Genomic DNA, 27,500 nt, shown 5'->3' on the forward strand with positions numbered 1-27,500 from the left:
AGATCCTACATTTGTATAGGCTACAGATTTGAGCTGAATGTCACACTAGGGTGGTTGGCTTACTGGCAGTGGCACTGCACATGGGGATGTTGAGTGATGTCATTCTGTACCACACAATAAACGATTTCAGAGAATAATGTATTTGTTATTGGTGTTTCATGGCAACTCTTCAGGCTCTTGATGAACAAAAGGATATGAGTGCCTGGATGTGGATTTATATATCATTTTTTTTTACATTTTAGTCATTTAGCAGATGCTCTTATCCAGAGTGACTTACAGTTAGTTAGTGAGTGCATACATTTTCATACTGGCCCCCCGTGGGAAACGACCCCACAACCCTGGCGTTGCAAGCGCCATGCTCTACCAACTGAGCTACACGGGCTGTGTATGAGTGTTTTTCACTCTTTCCCTCGCTCCCTATCTCCCGCTTTCTATAATGCTTCATGCTGTGTCTGTGACCAGAGGGGGATAGAAAAACACCTGATGGAGGAGAGGAGGAAAACCCTCCTCTCCTGCGGTGAGGTATTCACTAGCAGCTCGTCTGGGCATCTTAAGCCGTTAAATCCCCAGGCTGGGTGTGTCCACTGCTACTCCCTTCTCCCCTCCAACCAAACTCCCTCTGCCACCCCACCCCTCTCTCAATTTGCAGTTTCCACGGTAACCCATGGTGCAACTAGTTCCGACAGGAGCAATGACAAAACAGAGAAAAAAGATCAAAACATACAACCTCAACCCATTGTGACAGCATGATGATGGTTACCGGATGAAACTAAATAAGGGGAGAGAGAGAGGAACCAGGCTAGGGGCACTTAGCGTCTCATTTGCAGCCCGCTCAGTGTCACCTTGTCTGGGTAAAGGGACGGGGACGGGATGGGCGGCTCCACTGAACACCATTAAGATCCAGCTGCTTCCAGCCACAATAACCACCTGTCTACACATCCCAGATCAGAGGAAATTGTGTGTGTGTGTGTATGTGCATGTGTGTGTGTGTGTATTTGTGTGTATGTGTGTGTGTGAGAGGGGCAGAAGAGTGGTAGGTGTCTAAAACAGTAATTGCGGATGATAACAACAATAATAGTGGTACTAAGAGGGTACGAGGATACAGGGGGGAGGCTACACATGCTGCAGTGGGATTCAAATGTCCAACAGGCACGTTGTCAGTTGAAGGTCAGTTGCATTGCAGTAGGAAGAGAAGCTATAAGCTCTCTCTCTCTCTCTCTCTCTCTCTCTCCTCTCTCTCTCTTCTCTCTCTCTCTCTCTCTCTCTCTCTCTCTTCTTTCTCTCTCTCTCTCTCTCTCTCTCTCTCTCTCTCTCTCTCTCTCTCTCTCTCTCTCTCTCTCTCTCTCTCTCTCTCTCTCTCTCTCTCTCTCTCTCTCTCTCTTCTCCTTTCTACATCCTCTCCCCATCCCTCCTCTCTCATCTGTCCCCCTTCTCTGTCTGTGTGCTGTGCTAAGTGACCCAAAGATTCTTCAAATTGCTTCTTTGTAGCGACGGGTGTGAGACAGTGTTTTGTTTACGCTGCAGGTCAACCACAGTAATTCATTGACTAGTAATTTATTCACGTTGACGGAGCACTGGCTGAGATGTGGCGTTTGGGGAATAGACAGACACTGTTTGTCCCCCTCAGTCTGTCTGTCTATATTGTTTAATCATTGGACACTAACACAACACAGTGGGGACCAAAACCAAACACTTCCCTCTGTCCCTCCCTCCCTCCCTCCTTCCCTCAGCACTTAACAATATTAACAAGACTACTGCAGATGACACAGCAGATATGAATATAGATAGAGTCAATGCATTGCTGAGTTACACTTGTAGTATTTGAGGCGTAAATCTGAAGCTTATATGTTTGTGTTTGGGGTGCTTTAGTCTTTGATCGATGTCTAGGTCTACAACGACCTAATCTATCATTAGAATCAAACGTCAATGTTCAATTTTCATTGAAGATTAGAGTTTTTTAGGTATATACTTTATTGATCCCCAAAGGGAACTGGTCAGTCAGATATAAACATGTACCTGCGTTTCCGGAGTAATCTCCCACCGTCAGTGGGTATCCATCGTCATCTGGGTCCACAGAGAACAGGCCCACTCCAAAGGTCTCGTACTGGGCGTAGGCTGTACTGTTGTCAAAGTCCTCCAGGTCAATCCTCAACTCATAGTTACCCTGGATGGACAAGGCATGAATCTGCTTCAGCCCTGCAGAGAGAGAGAGAGAGGGGGCACAAAGGAGAGAGAGAGAGAGAGAGAGAGAGAGAGAGAGAGAGAGAGAGAGAGAGAGAGAGAGAGAGAGAGAGAGAGAGAGAGAGAGAGGAGAGAGAGAGAGAGAGAGAGAGAGGAGAGAGAGAGAGAGAGAGAGAGAGAGAGAGAGAGAGAGAGAGAGAATGAAGGAGAAAGGAGAGTGAGAAAGAGAGAAGGTGTTAGAGGTGACCAATCAGAGCCCCTCCCTGAGGGAACGAGACCGCCTTGTTGGTCAGAGAAAAACCCACCGAAGCCATTCAACAGCTTGGTACTACAAAGTGCGTCTTCCACGAAAACACATCATTTCCCCACCTGCCAGTCAGTTCCCAGAAGTCACCCTGCTACAGTAAGTGAGAGGTCCCCACAGTGAAGCAGGATGCTCCGTCTGAATGCGTTAACACATGGTCTGTCACATAACTTTAAAGACAGCAGCTGGATCCTCACAAACCAAGCACTTAAAGTACACACTCTGATTGACACACACACGCATGCAGGTATTTTTTTTATTTTTTTTATTTTTATCTAACCTTTATTTAACTAGGCAAGTCAGTTAAGAACACATTCTTATTTACAATGATGGCCTACACCGCCCTATGTGACTCCCAATCACGGCCGGTTGTGACACAGCCTGGAATCAATTCAGGGTGTCTGTAGTGACACCTCAAGCACTGAGATGCAGTGCCTTAGACCGCTGCGCCACTCGGGAGTGTGTGTGTGTGTGTGTGTGCGTGTGTCTTGTGTGTGTGTGTGTGTGTGTGAATGGACATTTACCCATAAATGAACGGTTCCAGCGCTGTAGGAGCTGTATATACTACGCTTTGTTTCGGGACAAACTGGATCACTCAGACTTCCAATAGTTTGCTTGCTGAGGATTATAGGCTTGAGGTGGCTTCCCTGATCACGCAGGTAGCCAGCCTACGTAAGAAACTGGGGAAAACGCAGAGAGTGGAATGTTTACCTTTTCTATGCCGGTGGCTGGACGGCGTTTGCGCATGTTGGATGCATCTCCATCTTGTCGTTTGTCGTTATCTGACTGGCCGGTGTTGCCCGGAGTTCGTTCGCCAGGGGAGCCATCTCCTGCCTCTCCTCCCCCATATGATAGTGGAGTCGAAGGAGCACAGCAAGAGGACATGGTAATCAATGACGGTCACATGTCACGAGCCGTGGAAGCCGAAGACAGCGGCCTCCCGCAAAGCAATCTACACTCCCAACGAGAGGCCCGGAGCTGATACAAACAACAAATAGTTTTGCCGCCTTGGAGCCTGATCTTCCTGCACCTTTGTCGCTGGGGGTACCTGTGTCTGCAGCCGCTATGCCTACTCCTACTCCTTCTCCTTCTCCTACGATTTCAAAGTCGACGTCGGCAACCTTCCGTCCCTGCTCTGGATCGAGCGGTGCTTTTCCATCTGTCGGAGGCCTGCACTGTTCCTGGTGCAAAAACAATGTCCTATCCCAGAGCTCGAGTAAATGACATTACTAAGCTGCTCCCGAATGTACTACGCCAGGACATGGACATCGATTCTATCGTAGTCCATGTGAGTTTTAATGACATTATGAAGGGCAGCTCTGAACAGTTGAAACTGGATTTCAAAGAGCTGATTGACTCTCTGCTAGACATCATCATATCTGGCCCTGTGCCCTCTCTGAATTGTGGCATTGAACACTTTAGCAGTATTTTTTCTCTTCATAACTGGCTACGTGATTATTGCAGCTCAATGTGTGTAACTTTTGTTGACAATTTCAATACCTTTTGGAAACAAAACATGTTGTATAAGGAGGATGGGATCCACCCAAATCATTTGGGTTCCTGTATCCTTTCACAGCATTATAAGGCTGCAATGAGACAATGATGTATCAATGACCCAAGCCCAGCTCAGTTCTACCATTGTGTTGCTGAGTCATCATAATGCTTTTGCAAATGTACATTATACCAGGGGCAATGGTAGACACAATGTAAGTAACCTAATTTATGTCCCTCTAACTGCCCTGAATGCCTCTGCTGACCCTACAGCTATTGTATACAGCAATCATGTGCCTATGAACCAGATTTATGGTGTTAGCACTGAGGCGGTGTGCCTATTCTGACTATCTCTGAAATTCACTTAGACAATACCTTTGATGATACAGTGGTAGCAATACAAGGTTATAACATTTACAGAAAAGACAGATATGCCAGTGGTGGAGGTGTTGCTGTTTATATTCAGAACCACATTCCTGTAAAGATTAGAGAGGTTTCATGTTACAGTTTTTTACGATTGCTTACACACTAAAATTAAACTTTTCCCACAATTAGCAAAACCTTACACTCAAGGAGCAAAACACAAGGCTAGATTTGCACAACTGTAAGCACATTGTCAGCTTCACACTATTTGCAAAACATTACACACAGTGATTTGCAAAACACTAAACACACTTGTATACATCAGACACAGAAGTATATCATGATGTCACTTCCTTGCAATTCCAAAGCACTGATTGTCAAATTACCACACCTATGAGCCAATCTGTTAAACACAGCCATCAGGTGCACAAACACATTATTGCTAAATTGTAGACACACCAATCAGGTTTAAGCACTATAAAAATGCAGCAGGTAGGTTCACCTGCCTTCAACCAAAATGGAAGGAGTCAGAAGAAGAGTGAGGGTGAGAGGAGGAGTACACAGAGGAGGAGAAGGAGGTAGAGGAAGAGGCAGAGGCAGAGGCCGAGCCAGAGGTCGAGGAAGACCTGAAGCAGGAGGAGAACGTGCACAAAGAAGAAGAGGACCAAACTTATCAAATTACATTCGTGCAACACTAGTGGACCATGTTGTGAACCACGGATTGACGCTGAGGGAGGCTGGACTGAGAGTTCAGCCAAATCTTAGCAGATATACAGTGGCATCTGTCATAAGGACTTTTCGACAGGAAAACAGGTAAAAGAAGATATGTCTACAGTTACAGTAATCAGCCGCTTATTGTATGCACCATATCAGCACTTGTGATACCCCTTCCTGTGACATTGTACAGTAAGTTACATGTATTATTCTCTACATAGGATTGAGGGTCGGGAACGACAAGGAGGAAGGGGGCCCATATTCACGCAAGAACAAGAAAGAGAGATAATAAACATGATTTTGGCCAATAATGCTATCAGGCTCAGAGAACTACAAGCCAACATTATCGGTGACCATGCCATTTTCAATAATGTCCATCAGGTCTCTCAGTCAACACTGGCACGCATCCTGAAAAGATATCAGGTTCAAATGAAACAACTTTATCGAGTGCCTTTTGAGCGGAATTCAGAGAGGGTCAAACGGCTGCGGCATGAGTATGTGGAGGTTTGTATTGTTCACTTTAGCACTGTGATGTTGCATACTGCACACATGACTTTTTTACATTGACTGTATACTAGACCTATCCTGAACTACACAATCTTGTCTTTCACTGTATTTCAGAGAGTTTTGCAGATGGATGCTGAGGAAATCCTGCATGAATTCATATATATTGATGAGGCAGGGTTCAACCTCACAAAAGCAAGAAGGAGTGGCAGAAATATCATTGGCCACAGGGCTATAATCAATGTCCCAGGGCAACGTGGGGGTAACATCACCCTTTGCACTGCCATTTCACAGCATGGGGTTCTCCTCCGTCATGCCAAAATGGGCCCTTACAACACACCTCACATTCTCACATTTTTGGACCGATTGCACCACATCGTCACAGCAGGTAATGAAATACACCAGATGCAATACACTGTCATCTGGGACAATGTGTCATTCCACCGCTCTGCTTTGGTCCAGAACTGGTTTCAACACCATCCACAGTTGACAGTACTATACCTTCCACCATACTCTCCGTTTCTAAACCCTATCGAATAGTTTTTCTCTGCATGGCGGTGGAAGGTTTACGATCTCCAGCCCCAGGCTCAGGTACCCCTCATTCAGGCCATGGAGGACGCCTGTGACCAAGTCGACGCCGCAGCTGTGCAAGGATGGATTCGACATTCAAGACGGTTCTTCCCGCGGTGTCTTGCTAATGAGGATATTGCTTGTGATGTTGATGAAATTCTCTGGCCAGATCCAGCTAGGCGAAGAGATAATGTATAGTATGTTTACTGTAGTATTTTCTGTACAATATTGTCAGTTTTTTTCAGATTATTTTTTATGTTTGTTGTTGTTGTTATTTACTGTAATTGTAACCTGTACTGGATACAGTATTTTACGTTTGACTGTTGTTTGCTGAGCTAACAGTGTTATGCACACTACTGTAGTAGCATGAAAACTGGGACATGTTTTGTTGTGATTCGACATGTTGACTGATTTGGGTATATGGAGAGAAATAAATGATATTTTCCTCAGTCTGCAGCATTGGTCTTGTGTAGTGTTTGTATAGTTGTACTTTCTCTGTGTACTTCATTTACAGTACTCTAATCACTGAGAATTAGATTTGCTAAAAGTGTTTTAGGTTAGCAACAGCAGTGTGTAACTGGTTCAAAAAGATTGAAGTCATATGAAATGTGTGTGTTTCTTATGGTAAAAAAATATTGTTTTTATGAAGTCGTGTATAGTTTTGACAAAAGTGTTCCAGGCCCTGTTTTCAAAATTGTGCTTAAACAATTGAAAAAAACTGTTGAAGTAATATGGCTACAGGTTATAATATAATATGTCATTTAGCAGACGCTTTTATCCAAAGCGACTTACAGTCATGTGTGCATAATTATTTTATTTTTTAACGTATGGTTGGTCCAGGGGATCGAACCCACTACCCTGGCGTTACAAGCACCATGCTCTACCAATTGAGCTACAGAGGACCACATCTGCCTCACCTAAAGCTAATTCTTGTGGGAAGCTGCTATAGACCACCAAGTGCTAACAGTCAGTAACTGGATAACATGTGTGAAATGCTTGATAATGTATATGAAATCAACAGAGAGGTATATTTTTTGGGTGATTTAAATATTGACTGGCTTTCATCAAGCTGCCCACTCAAGAAAAAGCTTCAAACTGTAACCAGTGCCTGCAACCTGGTTCAGGTTATCAGTCAACCTGCCAGGGTAGTTACAAACAGCACATGAATGAAATCATCAACATGTATTGATCACATCTTTACTAATGCTGCAGAAATATGCTTGAAAGCAGTATCCAGATCCATCGGATGTAGTGATCACAATATAGTAGCCATATCTAGGAAAACCAAAGTTCCAAAGGCTGGGCCTAATATACTGTATTAGAGGTCATACGATACGTTTTGTAGTGACTCCTATGTTTTTGATGTAAATAATATTTGTTGGTCCGTGGTGTGTAATGAGGAGCAAACATACGTTGCACTTGACACATTTATGAAATTGCTTATTTCAGTTACTAATAAGCATGCACCCATTAAGAAAATGACTGTAAAATGTGTTAAATCCCCGTGGATTGATGAGGAATTGAAAAATTGTATGGTTGAGAGGGATGAGGCAAAAGGAATGGCAAATAAGTATGGCTTCACAACCGATTGGCAAACATACTGCAAATTGAGAAATCATGTGACTAAATTGAATAAAAAGAATAAGAAACTACACTATGAAACAAAGATAAATGCTTTGGAGCACCTTCAATGAAATATTGGGAAAAAAGGCAAACTCAGCTCCATCATTCTCTGAATCATTACATTTACATTTTACATTTTAGTCATTTAGCAGACGCTCTTATCCAGAGCGACTTACAGGAGCAATTAGGGTTAAGTGCCTTGCTCAAGGGCACATTTACGTCATTTAGCAGACGCTCTTATCCAGAGCGACTACAAATTGGTGCATTCACCCTATAGCCAGTGGGATAACCACTTTACAATTATACTTTTTTTTTTTTTTTTTTTTTTTTTTTGGGGGGGGGAGGGGTAGAAGGATTACTTTATCCTATCCCAGGTGTTCCTTAAAGAGGTGGGGTTTCAAATGTCTCCGGAAGGTGGTGAGTGACTCCTCTGTCCTGGCGTCGTGAGGGAGCTTGTTCCACCATTGGGGTGCCAGAGCAGCGAACAGCTTTGACTGGGCTGAGCGGGAACTATGCTTCCGCAAAGGAAGGGGAGCCAGCAGGCCAGAGGTGGATGAACGCAATGCCCTCGCCTGGGTGTAGGGACTGATCAGAGCCTGAAGGTACGGAGGTGCCGTTCCCCTCACTGCTCCATAGGCAAGCAAGAATCAGATGGCTCATTCATCACGAAACTGACTGATATTGTCAACTACTTTAATTATTTTTTCATTGACAAGATTAGCAAACTTAGGCATGACATGCCAGCAACAAACGCTGACACTACACATCCAAGTATATCTGACCAAATTAAGAAAGACAAGAATTGTCATTTAGAATTCCGTGAAGTGAGTGTGGAGGAGGTAAAAAAATGATTGTTGTCTATCAACAATGACAAGCTACCGGGGTCTGACAACTTGGATGGAAAATTACTGAGGATAATAGCGGACAATACTTCCACTGATATTTGCCATATCTTTAATTTAAGCCTACTAGAAAGTGTGTGCCCTGAGGCCTAGAGGGAAGCAAAAGTCATTCCGCTACCTAAGAATAGTAAAGCCCCCTTTACTGGCGACCAATCAGCCTATTACCAACCCTTAGTAAAGTTTAGGAAAAAATGACTTTCAGCACGCTTATAGGGAAGGACATTCAACAAGCACAGCACTTACACAAATGACTGATGATTAGCTGAGAGAAATTGATGATAAAAAGATTGTGGGGGCTGTTTTGTTAGACTTCAGTGCAGCTTTTGACATTATCGAGCATAGTCTGCTGCTGGAAAAAATTACGTGTTATGGTTTTACACCCCCTGCTATATTGTGGATAAAGAGTTACCTGTCTAACAGAACACATAGGGTGTTCTTTAATGGAAGCCTCTCCAAAATAATCCAGGTAGAATCAGGAATTCCCGAGTGCAGCCAATGGCTTTGAGTAAAGCCAGTGTGTCTTTGTATGAGGATGACTCAACACTATACACATCAGCTACTACAGCGAGTGAAATGACTGCAACACTTAACAAAGAGCTGCAGTTAGTTTCAGAATCGGTGGCAAGGAATAAGTTAGTCCTAATTAAATGTTGAAAGCGCGGAGTTGTCTGTTTAAACGACTAGCACACAGCTCTTACACCCATGCATACCCCACAATACATGCCACCAGAGGTCTCTTCACAGTCCCCAAGTCCAGAACAGACTATGGGAGGCGCAGAGTACTACATAGAGCCATGACTACATGGAACTCTATTCCACATACGGTAACTGATGCAAGCAGAATCAGATAAAAAAAACACAAACAATGGCACAGACACATGCATACACACACATGATAACATACGCACTATACACACACGTACACATGGAGATATGTGGTAGTAGGGGCCTGAGGGCACATCATTAGTGTGTTGTGAAATCTGTTATGAATGTATTGTAATGTTTTTAAAATTGTATAACTGCCTTAATTTTGCCGAACCCCAGGAAGATAATGGGGATCCATAATAAATACAAATACAAAATACAAATGCTCAAGATTGAATTAACTAAATCTTTCAGAAAGAAACTAAATCCAGTGATTGACAAATCTCCAGTTAATCTAGTGGGTCAATTAGATTTCCTGAAACTGACTGACTGACTGAGATGGACATCGACTGACCCCAACCCAGCTCAGCAGACGGAGCCCACAGACGATTTACACTGTATTGTGTACAGATACAAACACACACACAGAGACATCAGAAACACAACCGGCTGTGAGGCGACTGACTCATTGAGTCTGTTTCAGTTCAGGGGTGTCATGGCTGGTTAAATTATATCCAATTAAGGTTGAGAGAGAGGGTAGAGAGAGAGAGAGGGTAGCGAGAGAGAGGGTAGAGAGAGAGAGGGGGTAGAGAGGGAGAGAGGGTAGAGGGAGAGAGGGTAGAGAGAGAGAGGGTAGAGAGAGAGAGAGGGCAGAGAGAGAGAGGGTGGAGAAAGAGTGACAGGCAGAGAGCGCTAGAGGAGGAAAGGGTTGCCATCCCTCTTTCCACACATCCCCCCTTCTGTTTTCTCCAGTCACTCTGAGGTGTTTCAGACAGACTAACAGTGGGGGCTGCAGCTCAGTAGATATCAGCCTCTAGCTTTAGTGTTAAAAACAAATTCTCAGAATACAGGTGTTTTCTTAGGATGAAAAGAGATTTGAAAGAGAGATAATGAAAGTAAAGCTTCATTTTGTAGCTTCAAACTAAGCTAGTGATCTGAGATTTCACGGATCAAATATGATTACTGAACTGTAAGCAATGGGAACAGGCTGCGATAGTTTGAGGTCACAGTGAAGATATGACATAGTGCTCTGATTACAAAGAAGAACTTGCAAGTAAGCATTTTGTTGGATGGTGTATACCATGTGTATCCCGTACATACGACTAATAAAACTTGAAACTGAAACTTGAAACATACAGAAACAAGGTAAGAGAACCCAAATGAGCAATAGAACAACTGTTCAGTTTGTAGATTATATTTCAAGCAGCAACGGGCATTAAGGTAGCCTGGTCCCAGATCTGTTTGTGCTGTCTTGCCAACTATATGTCACTCATTACCAAGTCAAACATGTTTGGCTTAACAATTCCATAGCGAGCAAGAGAGCAGAAACAGATTGGCAGGAGCCAACGGCATTTCCCAGTCGCACCTCATCAGAAGATCAGTTCTCTTCCTATCCAAACCTCACCAAAATTAACTGCTAGTGGCTCAGTCTCATTTAATTAATTACTAATCCTGCAGCTCTGTATGTCTCCGCGTGGTCTGACAGAGAGGGTTTACAAGGACTGATGATGAGGCCTAATTTGACAGCAAACCCTGATGAAACAGCAAACTCTGGTGAAACAGCAAACCCTGGTGAAATTATTCAAATCTAAAGATTAAATTAAACCAGAGAGCACCCTTAGATCATAGGAAAACACTGCACCTGACCGTTGCACTTGAATAATTTCCACTGTGAATGGCTAGGTCCGCTACGCTATGAAACCACACTATTGCAGATACTTTGATATGGTGAAAACAATGTGTGGGGAGGCAGAGGCACAGAAACGCACATCAAATAATTTATGCTATGCTAGCAATCAAGAGAAAACTGACTGAACGACTCAAAAACTCCCCGGCTTATGCTCTCCAAATGGACGTTAGCTGTGAGGCCCGAGATGCCCATGCATTGACTTCTGTTCACTTTACATGTTAGGAGATGCTATTCATGTTGACATTGTTCTGTCTCATGATTCCCAAAAAACAGATTCCATGGGATCGAATGGTCGGCTTTTGCACAGATGGGGCTCCATCTATGGCAGGACGGTGGGCAGGCCTCTGCACTCTAGTTATGAACGCTAGTGTCTACCTCTGCCATATGGAGACATTGTATGTTACACCGAGAGCATCTGGCGGCAAAACAGCTGAGCACAGAACTCGGAGATACACTGAGTATACAAAACATTAAGAACACTCTTTCCATGACATAGGCTGACCAGGTGAATCGAGGTGAAAATCCTTTATTGACGCCACTTGTTAAATACACTTCAATCAGTGTAGATGAAGGGGAGGAGACAGTATGAATGGGCAAGACAAAAGATTTAAGTGCCTTTGAACATGATATGGTGTAGTAGGTGCCAGGCGCACCGGTTTGTGTCAAGAACTGCAACGCTGGAGGGTTTTTCACGATCAACAGTTTCCCTTGTGTATCAAGAATGGTCCACCACCCAAAGGACATCCAGCCAACTTGACACAACTGTGAGAAGCATTGGAGTCAACATGGGCCAGCATCCATGTGGAATGCTTTTGGCACCTTTTTGAGTCCATGCCCCGACGAATTGAGGCTGTTCTGTTTGGTATACTCAGTGTATACTGCAGCAGGTAACTTCGATTGTAAACTACATCAAACCACATCCACTACGCGCACGCCTGATCTCAAAACTATGTGGAAAAATGGGATCAGAGCATGACAATGTTCTATTTCACAGGCATGGTGGTTATAGAGGGGGAGTGTTGGAAATATTTTTCGCATTGATAGAGGAACTGTTGTTTTATCACAATGGATGTAAAACAAAACAGACTTGGTTGATTTTCTGTGTAATGAACCTACAGAACCAGTTTTGATACACCTACTCATTCAAGGGTTTTTCTTTATTTTTACTATTTTCTACATAGTAGAATAATAGTGAAGACATCAAAACTATGAAATAACACATATGGAATCAAGTAGTAACCAAAAAAGTGTTAAACAAATCAAAATATATTTATATTTTAGATTCTTCAAAGTAGACACCCTTTGCCTTGATGACAGCTTTGCACACTCTTGGCATTCTCTCAACCAGCTTCATGAGGAATGCTTTTCCAACAGCCTTGAAGGAGTCACTTGTTGGCTGCTTTTCCTTCACTCTGCATTCCAACTCATCCCAAACCATCTCAATTGGGTTGAGGTCGGGTGATTGGGGAGGCCAGGTCATCTGATTCAGCACTCCATCACTCTCCTTCTTGGTCAAAGAAGGATTACTTTATCCTATCCCAGGTATTCCTTAAAGAGGTGGGGTTTCAAATGTCTCCGGAAGATGGTGAGTGACTTCGCTGTCCTGGCGTCGTGAGGGAGCTTGTTCCACCATTGGGGTGCCAGAGCAGCGAACAGTTTTGACTGGGCTAAGCGGGAACTGTGCTTCCGCAGAGGTAGGGGAGCCAGCAGGCCAGAGGTGGATGAACGCAATGCCCTCGTTTGGGTGTAGGGACTGATCAGAGTCTGAAGGTACGGAGGTGCCGTTCCCCTCACAGCTCCGTAGGCAAGCACCATGGTCTTGTAGCAGATGCGAGCTTCAACTGGAAGCCAGTGGAGTGTGCGGAGGAGCGGGGTGACGTGAGAGAACTTGGGAAGGTTGAACACCAGACGGGCTGCGGCATTCTGGATGAGTTGTAGGGGTTTAATGGCACAGGCAGGGAGCCCAGCGAACAGCGTGTTGCAGTAATCCAGACGGGAGATGACAAGTGCCTGGATTAGGACCTGTGCCGCTTCCTGTGTAAGGCAGGGTCGTACTCTCCGAATGTTGTAGAGCATGAACCTACAGGATCGGGTCACCGCCTTCATGTTAGCGGAGAACGACAGGGTGTTGTCCAGGTCACACCAAGGCTCTTCGCACTCTGGGAGGAGGACACAACGGAGTTGTCAACCGTGATGGCGAGATCATGGACGGGCAGTCCTTCCCCGGGAGGAAGAGCAGCTCCGTCTTGCCAAGGTTCAGCTTGAGGTGGTGATCCGTCATCCATACTGATATATCTGCCAGACATGCAGAGATGCGATTCGCCACCTGGTTATCAGAAGGGGGAAAGGAGAAGATTAGTTGTGTGTCGTCTGCGTAGCAATGATAGGAGAGGCCATGTGAGGATATGACAGAGCCAAGTGACTTGGTGTATAGCGAGAATAGGAGAGGGCCTAGAACTGAGCCCTGGGGGACACCAGTGGTGAGAGCACGTGGTGCGGAGACAGCTTCTCGCCACGCCACTTGGTAGGAGCGACCGGTCAGGTAGGACACAATCCAAGAGTGAGCAGCGCCGGAGATGCCCAGCTCGGAGAGGGTGGAGAGGAGGAACTGATGGTTCACAGTATCAAAGGCAGCAGACAGGTCTAGAAGGACAAGAGCAGAGGAGAGAGAGTTAGCTTTAGCAGTGCTTGAGCCTCCGTGACACAGAGTCTTGAAACCTGACTGGTTTGGATCAAGAAGGTCATTCTGAGAGAGATAGCAAGAGAGTTGGCTAAAGATGGCACGCTCAATAGTTTTGGAGAGAAAAGAAAGAAGGGATACTGGTCTGTAGTTGTTGACATCAGAGGGATCGAGTGTTGGTTTTTTGAGAAGGGGTGCAACTCTCGCTCTCTTGAAGACGGAAGGGACATAGCCAGAGGTCAAGGATGAGTTGATCAGTGAGGTGAGGTAAGGGAGAAGGTGATAGATTAATTATTAATGACTAATTATTACACCCTGAAACTGTGTATAATGTGTTAGAAATGTGTGAGTGTAGGACCAGTAAAAGCAATGGCATTGAGCCACTATTTAGCAATGTGAGTAAGAGTTAGGCCAGACAACAAAGACAACTGAGAAACTAAGATAAAGAGGCCTCCCAATTTAGGGAGGGGAGAAACTGTTATGAAAACATGGTTCAGAATATTGTGAGAACGGCAATAACTGAGTAAAGCAGGGAGTAGGATATGTGTGTGTGTGTGTATGTATGTGTGTATGCATGTGTGTATATGTGTGTGTGTGTGAACTGAAGGTCAGTAGAGCAGTTTTAGAGTGGAAAACTACAGCCCGCCTACAGATTTCTTTTTGTATGACGTATGAGTATAAAAGATGGACTCTGAAATTGTGATGGCAGAATTCTCAATGAATAAATATCTCTGACTATGCAGACCGGGACTCTGGCCGTTACTTAAATCCCAAAAGATTTACAACCTTTTGGGAGACGCACAGAGACACTAAAATAGTTTGTTAAATAATTCACGTAACAGCTTGGTCCTTCGAGCCGGATTCCAATACCCTGTTTCTGTCATTCCAGGTAACTCTGAAAACCGTCGACGGGTGAATGATACATTCGTAAATAGAAAGTCCTGCCCTTTGACATTAAGGGTTAAAACAGGCCAGAGGACACCTGATTAATGACAGAGACGGTGACGGAATCCAAACCTACATTGAATCTCGGCTGCAAGGATAAGGTCAGTAGTCTATATTCATTACTTGGTGAAATTGATTTGAGAACTTGCTAAAATATTGAAAAGTAGCAAATTGATCAATGCGTAGCCATTTTAAGTGAAATGTAGGGGACTGTCAGGAATTATCAAGATTACATTGTGAGGATAGACTCCTCCGTAGAGTAGGAGATAATTCTGGGGGACTAGTCAACCTGTTGGTGGGTCCGTAACGATTCACGGTAATAGGCCATTACCAAAATAAACTACCTGGTGTTGAAATAGAAGGAACTATTAAAAGTACACCTATGGGATGTAACCTGTAAGAGATTATAGAACAGTCAACAAATAATCAGTTTTAAACAAATACAAAAAGTACACCAGAAGGAATTAAAATAGCATGTGTGAGAAATAGAATATTAGTAAAGTCAAAAGTCACAAACAACTGTAGATTTTGCTGTAACTCTATCCGTTCTGGAGCCTTATAAACTCCAGGTTACCGATTAACACCAATAATCATGTAAGGTTGTATACGTGTGAGACCTAATGTTTGCTCAAAAGTCACATCTGTGAATAATTCCAGGTGGTTGTTTAGAGGAGGGAGAACCCATTCCTGTTGTATGAGACTGTCAGGAATTATCAAGATTACATTGTGAGGATAAATACCTCCATAAAGTATGAGATAATTCTGGGGGACTAGTCAAGACTACATATACAGGGAGGGGTGGTTCCAGGTGGTTGTATAGAGGAGGGAGAACCCATTCCTGTTGTATGAGACTGTCAGGAATTATCAAGATTACATTGTGAGGATAAATTCCTCCATAAAGTATGAGATAATTCTGGGGGACTAGTCAAGACTACATATACAGGGAGGGGTGGTTCCAGGTGGTTGTATAGAGGAGGGAGAACCCATTCCTGTTGTATGAGACTGTCAGGAATTATCAAGATTACATTGTGGGGATAAATCCCTCTGTAAAAGTATGAGATAATTATGGGGGACTAGTCAAGATTACATATACAGGAAGGGGGTGATTCAAGGTGTTGTTGTGTGAAGCTATTTTGAATTACTTGTTAAATTGACTTGTTATATAGAAGAGGTGGCTAAGGGATTTTTAACAGTACCAACCATGGGGGGGCAAATCCTCACAAGAGGTCCCAGAATTTATTGGGGACGAGAAATACTTGATGTAATTAAAATGGAATCCAGGGATACAAGAAATCTCCATTATGTAACCAGGTGGAGGGAGAGGTATGGTTTTGAGGGACGTCTAGACGCAGATAAACTCGAATCCATGCTTAAACAGATACATAAGGTGTGTAAAGGAGAAAGAAGCAGTGAGAGAGAGAGAGAGTAGGAGGGGGCCAGTACCCACTGATAGCCTTACCTAATCTATTGGCGGGGAATGAAAGGGGCCCCAGCAACCTTAGATGTATACAGTAATAATAATAATATGCCATTTAGCAGACAGGCCATGAACACAGAGGACGTGGCCAGAGCGGTAGAAGGAATGACCCACCCCAAAACAGGAATAGTAAGGTTTGGGCTGCCGTTAGAGGGCAGTGGGTTTCAGGGGATGCCCAGAGGACACTTTTGCCATGGGCCGATCACGGAGAGTATGTTGGGAAAATAACTGAATTGTGTAATAGCCTCAGAGAGACATGCAATCCATCATGAGCAGAATAACAGACAGGACAGAGCCAAGAAAGAAGAGGAAGATGCAGAGTAACTATTTGCCACTCTGGGAGAGATGGCGGGTAGAACTAGAAACTTAGGAGAGAGAGGAGATAAGGCAGGAAAGAGTGAAGGCCAAGGGGGGGGGGGGGGGGCTTTAACTGTAACAAGGGAGGGCACTTCGCCAAAGAATGTGAGGCCCCGTGTAAATACTGTGGCAAGATAGGCCATAACTTTTCCCGCTGCAAACATAAAGGAGAGGGCAAGAAGGGAAACCGGGGAGAGAAAAGAGAGAAAAGAGAGAAGAGAGAGAGAGTAGTCCATCCCCCAGCTTTGAGCGTGAGGAAGAGGAAGATAAGGCGTGACTAGTCCTTGAGGGAGAAATAGTAGACTCTAGTGAGGGGAAGACTAAGGAACCCTTTTGATCCAAATTGTGAGGTGCTTGAATTGGCTACTATTGACTTAGCACTTCAACAGGAACAGAAACCTTATTTGACATTGACAGTAATGGGTAAGAAAATTACATTTCTTTGTGATACGGGAGCCTGCAGGACAGCAATCTGTGCAACAGACAACCCAGATGGAGTCAGGATTGATGGGGAGAAAATCATAGTGCGATCTGCCTCTGGTCATCAATTTATTGAAAGGTTATCAGCCCCAATAACCCTAAAACATGACCAATCAGGAGGAGAGGCAACCATACCCATCCTGATATCTCAGCTGTGTCCGGTAAATTTACTAGGACGTGATGTAATGACTAAATTGAATGTGGCCGTCATTTCCACTGAGAGGGGAATGAAAGTACACATAGTCAGAGGCAATATGGTGGTCTGTGGGGAAGGGGAGCCATGTTATTGGTATAGGCAAGATTTGTTAAGGGGGGGAATAACTGATATTCCCCGAACCTTGATGGAACTTGCTGATGATGTAGTACCAGGCCCCACTAAAATGTCCCCCGATGACCTACACTGTACTCTCTGGTATAACAAACACCCAGGTCCAGATGCAATCTATGAGGAAGCATTATTTAAAACCACAGAAAGGACTATAGCCTTGAAATGGTTTCACTATGACAACACCCACGCAGCAGTGGAGGTGGAACTAGGGCCCCAAAGTTCAGGGAAAGATGGAGCCCACATGTGTCCCTAGCAAAGGAGCCAGCAGAGGACTGGAAAGACATGGGCCAGTGGGTATCCAAGGGTAAGAGGATCACTGATTGGGTCAATATTGTGAGTGGCGATCAACACAGCCCATCCACAGATAGTACATTTAGATGAGAGTAGCAGATGCGGAGGAGAGGAATACCTGTTGACAGAACAACAGGAGTCAGACTTAAAAGAAGTTCCAGAGCATTTGTGGTCCTGGGGTCCAGCAGACGTAGGATTAATAAAAGGGGTAATTCCAGTACAGGTGATACCCAAATCTAATCATAGGCCATATCAGAAGCAACACCCTATGAAACCAGAAGCAATAAAAGGTTTGCAGTTTACCAAGAGCAGATTGGGAGGGACCTTGAGGGAGGGCCAATTCTCGGGGAGATAGTGAGGCCAGAAACAAAGGTGCAGTGTCCTGGAAATCACAGTCTGTTTTGTTTTTTTCAGTTCTGCTGGGAATACATTTGATGATGGGGTTTTGTGTTGAATTAGAGACAGTGAGACTATTAGTCAATACCTAGGAGAGAAGAGAGGTTACGGTAGCAAAGACAGACAAGAAGGAAATGGTAGTAGTGGAGACAGGAGTGTGTGGAAGTGTTACAATTGTGACAAAACGGGACATTTTGCTAGAGAATGTGAGGAACTGTGTAGTTACTGTGCAAGGAAAGGGCACCAGTTAAGAAACTGTAGGCAGAAGGGGAAGAGAGAAATCAGGAGTCCTCATGACCTGGCTATTTGTGGTTGTTGTTTTTCAAATTGGGTTTTTCAAATAAAAAACAACACACCTAGTATGATGTTTATAAAGGGTTGTTGTTTCAATTTTGGGGGGTTTTCAGCAGGTCAAGCAAGGGTGATAGGTCTTGGAGGAGCACGCACAGTGAATTTTATGGAGTTTTTCGGTTTTGGCTGAGTTTGGGGTATATATGATTTCTTATGAGAATGAATGTCATGAGGACTTAATGAACACGTGGGATAAGTAACATTTATGAAATATTTAGAATAATGGTAATGTTTGGTATACTATGGGATGGAACAGTTCGTTGAATAATTTCAATTGCCTCTGAACTCTGTTTTAACTTTCTGGTGTTAATTAATCATCCACACTGGTAAATTCTAAAGGCATGAGAGGAGGACTTTAAGATAGTTTATTTTACTATCTTATTGTAATTTATAATACTGTAAAAAGTGTGAATAAGATTATAATTTGGTAATAATATATATGATTTGAACCATAGAATAACAGAAGAGAGAGAGCTTTCCCTGAATGAGGGATACCTGTTGCTAGTCAATTGTACTAATCTTGGATTACTTTTATGGGATAGAAGTAAATTGAGGTATTATCAAATGTTGTCATTTAAATTTCATTATTAGTATGCTTTAATAAAAAACAAGTTGGTATTTGAAACTAAATTTTAATGCAATGAGCTGCAGTAATCAGAGGAAGGCACAATCTAATGCGAAACAGCTATTACCTAGATCATTTATTTAGTAATGAGATCAGGAAGATAGGAGCAATAAAGAAGCAAGGGACAGTCTCAAAAATAAATAAGGGATGGCAATTGGATGATAAATTACCAATATTACCTAAGTGATTGTTTAGGTAGGTGGTAATATTGACACATGGGCAGTGACATGTGTCAAAAGGAGGGATGGATGGTAGAGCAGATTAGACAACACTTTGTTGCATTACTAATTATAAAAATAAAAATAAAAACACTTTTGTTCAAGATGTGTTATCTGTGCTCAAAATAATCACCAGGGCAGACAAAGGGCACCTCAGGGTGAGTATCCTCCGGCTAAGTACCCTTTCCAGCAATTGGAAATTGATTTTATAGAGTTATCACGGAGTGAAGGGAAGAAATTTAGAGTAACCCCAGATAAAGATGGGTTATCCCCCTTTGAGAAAGTGTTTGGAAGACCTTACAGAATGCCACAGTTGGCAGGACCAGACAGGCAGACATAGAACTAGAGAGCACCCTATCAGAACACGTGAGAAGATAGTTTATTAACCACACCCGTATGTCAGAGGTTTTGTGCCCCACAGGTGAACTAAAGGAGAAGGTGACCCACACTATCTAACCAGGAGACTGGGTGTGGATCCAGTCCCTAAAAGAAGAAAAACTGGAAGCAGGCCTGTTGGGAAGGGCCCTACCAAGTCCTATTAGATCCACCTGGGTGCATGTCACACACTGCAAAAAGGTAAACCCAGTTACACCTGACGAACAAACACAGAGTTAGGAGAAAGAACCGATCACCACTAGGGCTCGGGGGTTGGCTCCTTAACGAAGATTCCCTTACCCTGTCTGATCATCCCTGTGTGAGTTCGATAGAAGGTAAAGCAATGGGTTGGCCTCTGGCGTCTGACATGTTCTCAGGGCGAGGGTGGGGATTCACAGGTTTCCTGACGGTAGGTAGCTGTCTGATTGTGGGGGCCATATTCCTAACACACTCAGACCCTCCTGATCAGCAAGAAGTAGTAGTTAACCTAACACAAGTTGATAAAATAATACCTGAGCACAGTCTACGAAGGCATAGGAGACAGCTAGACGTAGGGAAAGGGGAAGTACTAGGGACTTTAGGGAAGGACATCACCATATGTATGTCACCATGTACATCCTGGGACTATGTAGTTGCTCATACCAAGCGGGGGGGATATGTCAATCTCCATACACAGTTTAGGGACAGGTGTAGTATTGTGAAAGTAGGGAATTACCAGAAAATGACAGTGCGACCCATATAAGGGTAGGTGCTGTCTGAAAGTCTGAATTACGCTAAAACAGGTTACAGACCTGAACAAGTGAGATATCCTCTTCAACTGGGGCACCCTATAGAGTAAACCTCTCTGAGGGAGGTAGTGAGACCGGGGCTGTGGTGAAGATAGTGCAAACTATAGACCTGAAGGAAGTCGTACAGATGGAAACGGGGTATAGAAATCTTAACCTGTGGTTGGAATGGATTCAGTTTACGGCAAGAACTATGTCTAAAGAGGACTGTTATGCCTGTGGGACAGCCAAACCAAGGTTAACAACTACTCCGTTCCCCTTGACAGGCTTTGACTCTCTGTCAGGTTTATCCTCCATGCAAGCCACCTGGGAATGTGGTGAAAGAGTCTTGTAGTAACTTGTACTATCTGTATCCCCCGATAACAAAGTCACCCCGACCTAGGTGGCCTCCGTTTGAAGTCTCAGGGGATTCTTATTATTGTTTTTCTAGGACTAGTAAGAAAGGATACAGGGTAGGGCATCTTAGCTCCTGCTCCCACACAGATAATATCACAACTAAAGAGACCATGACTAATCTCTCCTCTTTGTTGCAGCCAGAGGATTTTAGGAACCAAAACCAGGCCCGTGCTGACATCTGATGGTTGTATGGTGATAACAGATTGTGAACTCACCTACATACGCAAACAATCAAACGTGTCAGAGACTGGTGAGTTGTCACGTAGAAAGTGGGACCTCCTCTCGGGATCCTTTGATGAAAGGATATATATTGATGGGATAGGAGTACCTCGAGGGGTTCCAGAAGAATGCAAAGCTAGGAATCAGATCGCAGCTGGGTTTGAATCAAGTATTTTCTGGTGGTCAACAATTAATAAAAGCGTAGATTGGATGAATTATATTTACTATAACCAGCAAAGATTTATAAACCACACTCGTGATGCAATAAAGGGATTAGCTGAGCAGACAGCGGCAACTAGCTTAATGACATGGCAGAATAGAATAGCTTTAGATATGCTTTTGGCTGAGCGGGACGGGGTTTGTGTTCTGTTTGGATATATGTGCTGTACTTTCATCCTCAAACAATACAGCACCGGACGGGTCCGTGACCAAAGCGCTTCAGGGACTCACCACGCTGACGAACAAACTGGCTGAGGGGGGGGGGGGGGGGGGGAGGAGGATTCAGCAGGGAGGAGAAGGTGGCAAAGAGCTTCCTAGGGTTAGAGGCAGATGCTTGGAATTTAGAGTGGTAGAAAGTGCCCTTAGCAGCAGAAACAGATGAAGAAAATGTAGAGAGGAGGGAGTGAAAAGATACCAGGTCGGCAGGGAGTCTAGTTTTCCTCCATTTCCGCTTGGCTGCCCGGAGCCCTGTTCTGTGAGCTCGCAATGAGTCATCAAGCCACGGAGCTGGAGGGGAGGACCGAGCCGGCTGGGAGGATAGGGTACATAGAGAGTCAAAGGATGCAGAAAGGGAGGAGAGGAGGGTTGAGGAGGCAGAATCAGGAGATTGGAGGGAGAAGGATTGAGCAGAGGGAAGAGATGATAGGATGGAAGAGGAGAGAGTAGCGGGAGAGAGAGAGCGAAGGTTGCGACGGCGCATTACCATCTGAGTAGGGGCAGAGTGAGTAGTGTTGGAGGAGAGCGAGAGAGAAAATGAGTAGTGGTCGGAGACATGGAGGGGAGTTGCAGTGAGATTAGTAGAAGAACATCATCTAGTAAAGATGAGGTCAAGCGTATTGCCTGCCTTGTGAGTAGGGGGGGACGGTGAGAGGGTGAGGTCAAAAGAGGAGAGGAGTGGAAAGAAGGAGGCAGAGAGAAATGAGTCAACGGTAGACGTAGGGAGGTTGAAGTCCCCCAGAACTGTGAGGGGTGAGCCATCCTCAGGAAAGGAACTTATCAAGGCGTCAAGCTCATAGATGAACTCTCCAAGGGAACCTGGAGGGCGATAAATGACAAGGATATTAAGCTTAAATGGGCTAGTGACGGTGACAGCATGGAATTCAAATGAGGAGATAGACAGATGGGTCAGGGGAAAATAGAGAATGTCCACTTTGGAGAGATGAGGATTCCTGTGCCACCACCCCGCTGACCAGATGCTCTCGGGGTATGCGAGAACACATGGTCAGACGAGGAGAGAGCAGTAGGAGTAGCAGTGTTTTCAGTGGTAATCCATCCATGTTTCCGTCAGCGCCAAGAAGTCGAGGGACTGGAGGGTAGCATAGGCTGAGATGAACTCTGCCTTGTTGGCAGCAGAACGGCAGTTCCAGAGGCTGCCTGAGACCTGGAACTCCACGTGGGTGGTGCGTGCAGGGACCACCAGGTTAGAGAGGCAGCAGCCACGCGGTGTGAGGCGTTTGTATAGCCTGTGCGGAGAGGAGAGAACAGGGATAGACAGAGGCATAGTTGACAGGCTGCAGAAAATGGCTACAATAATGCAAAGGAGATCAGAATGAAATGAACTAAACATCTGGGAAAGGAGAGAGCGGGGCCTCCCTCATACCCAAATATAACTCTCCCAATTTCCACCTCAGAAACTATAATTGTTGTAAACTACAGCGGTTCAATGTTTTCTAGGAATATACTAACTTAGTTTATTCAGCTAGCTAACTAGGTACAGTATTCTTCCGTGAAAATCATCCAGGGCACCTAGTCATAAGACGCCACAGCCAGCTAGCATGCCGGACTCCAACAACACGGTTTAGCACCAATACTCGGCCACAACAAACCACCAGTGTGTCAACACGCCAAGCAGATCGTTCGTGTCCGTGTCTAACGTTGTGGGTTAGTCCCGACAGCTTGAGCGAGTCCGTCGTCAACTTATTCAGACAGTTAGTTAGCTAGAATAGTTAGCATACTAGCTAGCCATTGCTTTCAGACAAAGAAGAAACCCCTCCTTTCATGGCACGAACACACAGAGAGAGCCAAGCTAACGTTAACTAGTCACCCATGTCCCGAATTCCTTGAACGACTCTGGCTACCAATATGTAAAATCAAAACACAAATGTAGGTTATGACTTACCCCTAGCAGCTACTGTTAGCTAGCCAAGTGCAAAGCTAGCCACTGAATTGACTCCGCCAGTTCGCGTCTGTTCGCTAGGTCGTTCCAGCTATTGTTTACTAGTTGCTATCCAGGTAGCAACAAGCTAGCTAAATTTCAAGCACAGTAGCCACTTACTACCTAACGTTAACGGTTCAGACAATGAGGTTAGAAAACAGCTGAATGGTAGGCAATTATTGTATGTAATTATTGTAGGCAGCCAGCTGGTGTAATTACAGGCACTCTCAGGCGTGAAACATCTATACCGTTGCTAATAGTTGCCAGTAGCTACCCGCCAGCTAGTCCTGGTAGTGGGTTAGCTAGCTAGCTTCGTGCTTCACCGGGCTCAGCCGAATACAACACTAACCTAAAATAATTACATACAACAACCCACGATAACTAACTATAATACCTAACTACAATCTAAATACATAGTTTAAGCCTTACTCGACAAAGCCCAAACTATGTATAAAGCCAAGCTTACCCGACGACCTCACCCGACAACCTCCTCCTGCTCCGCTCCCACGCTCCAAAGGACATATTTCCACCGGTCTAATGTCCATTGCTTGTGTTTCTTGGCCCAAGCAAGTCTCTTCTTATTATAGGTGTTCTTTAGTAGTGGTTTCTTTGCAGCAATTCGACCATGAAGGCCTGATTCACGCAATCTCCTCTGAACAGTTGATGTTGAGATATGTCTGTTACTTGAACTCTGTGAATAATTTATTTGGGCTGCAATCTGAGGTGCAGTTAACTCGAATGAACTTATCGTCTGCAGTTAAGTCTGGGTCTTCCTTTCCTGTGGTGGTCCTCATGAGAGTCAGTTTCATCATAGCGCTTGATGCTTTTTGCGACTGCACTTGAAGAAACTTTCAAAGTTCTTGACATTTTCTGTATTGACTGACCTTCATGTCTTAATGTAATTATGGACTGTCGTTTCTCTTTGCTTATTTGAGCTGTTCTTGCCATAATATGGACATGGTCTATCTTCTGTATACCACCCCTACCTTGTCACAACACAACTGATTGGCATTAAATTCCACAAATTAACTTTTAACAAGGCACACCTGTTAACTGAAATGCATTCCAGGTGACTACCTCATGAAGTTGGTTGAGAGAATACCAAGAGTGTTCAAAGCTGTCATCAAGGCAAAGTAAGCTATTTGAAGAATCTCAAATATAAAATATACAGTGAGGGAAAAAAGTATTTGATCCCTTGCTGATTTTGTACGTTTGCCCACTGACAAAGAAATGATCAGTCTATCATTTTAATGGTAGGTTTATTTGAACAGTGAGAGACAGAATAACAACAACAAAATCCAGAAAAACACATGTCAAAAATGTTATAAATTGATTTGCATTTGAATGAGGGAAATAAGTATTTGACCCCCTCTCAATCAGAAAGAGTTCTGGCCCAGGTGTCTTTTATACAGGTAACGAGCTGAGATTAGGAGCACACTCTTAAAGGGAGTGCTCCTAATCTCAGCTTGTTACCTGTATAAAAGACACTTGTCCACAGAAGCAATCAATCAATCAGATTCCAAACTCTCCACCATGGCCAAGACCAAAGAGCTCTCCAGGGATGTCAGGGACAAGATTGTAGACCTACACAAGGCTGGAATGGGCTACAAGACCATCGCCAAGCAGCTTGGTGAGAAGGTGACAACAGTTGGTGTGATTACTCGCAAATGGAAGAAACACAAAATAACTGTCAATCTCCCTCGGCCTGGGGCTCCATGCAAGACCTCACCTAGTGGAGTTGCAATGATCATGAGAACGATGAGGAATCAGCCCAGAACTACACAGGAGGATCTTGTCAATGCTCTCAAGGCAGCTGGGACTATAATCACCAAGAAAACAATTGGTAACACACTACGCCGTGAAGGACTGAAATCCTGCAGTGCCCGCAAGGTCCCCCTGCTCAAGAAAGCACATATACAGGCCTGTCTGAAGTTTGCCAATGAACATCTGAATGATTCAGAGGAGAACTGGGTGAAAGTGTTGTGGTCAGATGAGACCAAAATCGAGCTCTTTGGCATCAACTCAACTCGCCGTGTTTGGAGGAGAAGGAATGCTGCCTATGACCCCAAGAACACCATCTCCACCGTCAAACATGGAGGTTGAAACATTGTGCTTTGGGGGTGTTTTTCTGCTAAGGGGACAGGACAACTTCACCGCATCAAAGGGACGATGGACGGGACCATGTACCGTCAAATCTTGGGTGAGAACCTCCTTCCTTTAGCCAGGGCATTGCAAATGGGTCGTGGATGGGTATTCCAGCATGACAATGACCCAAAACACACGGCCAAGGCAACAAAGGAGTGGCTCAAGAAGAAGCACATTAAGGTCCTGGAGTGGCCTAGCCAGTCTCCAGACCTTAATCCCATAGAAAATCTGTGGAGGGAGCTGAAGGTTCGAGTTGCCAAACGTCAGCCTCGAAACCATAATGACTTGGAGAAGATCTGCAAAGACCTCTGTGATTGCCAACAAAGGTTTTGCCACCATGTACTAAGTCATGTTTTGCAGAGGGGTCAAATACTTATATCCCTCATTAAAATGAAAATCAATTTATAACATTTTTGACATGCATTTTTCTGGATTTTGTTGTTGTTATTCTGTCTCTCACTGTTCAAATAAACTTACCATTAAAATTATAGACTGATCATGTCTTTGTCAGTGGGCAAACTTACAAAATCAGCAGGGGATCAAATATTTTTTTACCTCACTGCATGTTGATTTGTTTAACACTTTTTGCGTTACTACATGATTCCATATGTGTTATTTAATAGTTTTGATGTCTTTACTATTATTCTACAATGTATAAAATAGTAAAAATAAAGAAAAACCCTGGAATGAGTAGGTGTGTCCAAACTTTTGACTGGTTTGGTAAACTGAACCAACTGAACGCAAGCATGCAGGGGAAATACAAAAACAATCAGTGGATTCAGAGGAAATTATTATTATTGGAGAGAGAGTCTTTCAAATGCAAATCATACCCAATTCCCTCAGCTGTGCATGTTTCTAACAGAAAATGTTGGGTATGTTTTCAGTAGACCATACAAAGCTATGGTACCGAGTAGTACCCAAGGTCAGACCATAGGTTAAAAATAGTATATATTTCTAGACAATAAAGATTAAAAAATAGCTAATTATAAAGACAAGCAGTGATACAGAGTGTGGTACAGAGTGGTACAGAGGATGAGGCAATAAGACTAAGTGATGCGGAGTGTGGTACCGAGTGGTCCACAAGGAGGGAGTCTGAGCCAGAGTCAGGACATGGCTCTTTATTTATTATACTGTTATGCATGAGGCAATGCATAAGGAATGTCTTAAATGTATATGGTTGAGAATGGGTTATGGACCTGCCATGTTTAAACCATATTTAAGTATCGATTGATATTTTTGGAATAAACAAAGCAAAGCTAGGAGATGGCTCTGTTATTTTTTACATGAGAAAGCCTGGTTCTGCCACTATTGTTTCCAAGCTAGATAAATAGAAGGAGGAGACTGAATAGGGTCAGAATTCGCCACTATCATAAATAAAGAGAGTGGGCGGAGCGGTCAAAAGATGAAGGCTTGGAAACAGTAGTGGAGAAACTGAACTGGGAGGGTTTAAGCTAAAGTGTATGTAAAACGAGCAGGAATGGAAATTGTATATAAACCGAGGGCAGAGTATTGGGAGTTCAGATGTTTAGCAAACCACCTCGGCTCTATTGCGTATAATTTTTAATAAGTATAGTGATCATTTTCCATTACAAAAACAGCATCAGTAAGTGTCCCACAAGAGTGGTGACTGCTCACCTCCAATGCTTGGAAGAGCACTTTGGGACCTACTTCCCCATCTGATTATTTTTTATCCTGGCTCAGTTGACATGCCTGTAAGTGAAATCAGTAAGCTGATCAAGCTGTCATGTGACAGTATCCTGCAGACAATGCATTCACAGGTCACTACGGAGGAGTTTTGGTTCCTGACTCAAAGGGAATACCCTGTGGTCTCACTCTGACCATTAATGCCACG

General features: G+C 44.0%; 1 protein-coding gene across 1 annotated transcript in view; it reads right to left on the minus strand.

The window, feature by feature from the left end:
• LOC311127504 (fibrinogen C domain-containing protein 1-B-like) overlaps positions 1–27,500 on the minus strand; it is a gene marked incomplete at its 3' end in the record, with an annotated part of 349,982 nt that overhangs the window by 130,310 nt on the left and 192,172 nt on the right. The window contains exon 7 of the mRNA XM_084159327.1: positions 2,017–2,196. Within this exon, the coding sequence (XP_084015453.1) occupies positions 2,017–2,196 (180 nt within the window). The remainder of the gene's footprint in view (positions 1–2,016; positions 2,197–27,500) is intronic.

The sequence above is a fragment of the Coregonus lavaretus genome (assembly GCF_964263955.1).
Source record: "Coregonus lavaretus genome assembly, chromosome: 4".
In the NCBI taxonomy this organism is placed as follows: domain Eukaryota; kingdom Metazoa; phylum Chordata; class Actinopteri; order Salmoniformes; family Salmonidae; genus Coregonus; species Coregonus lavaretus.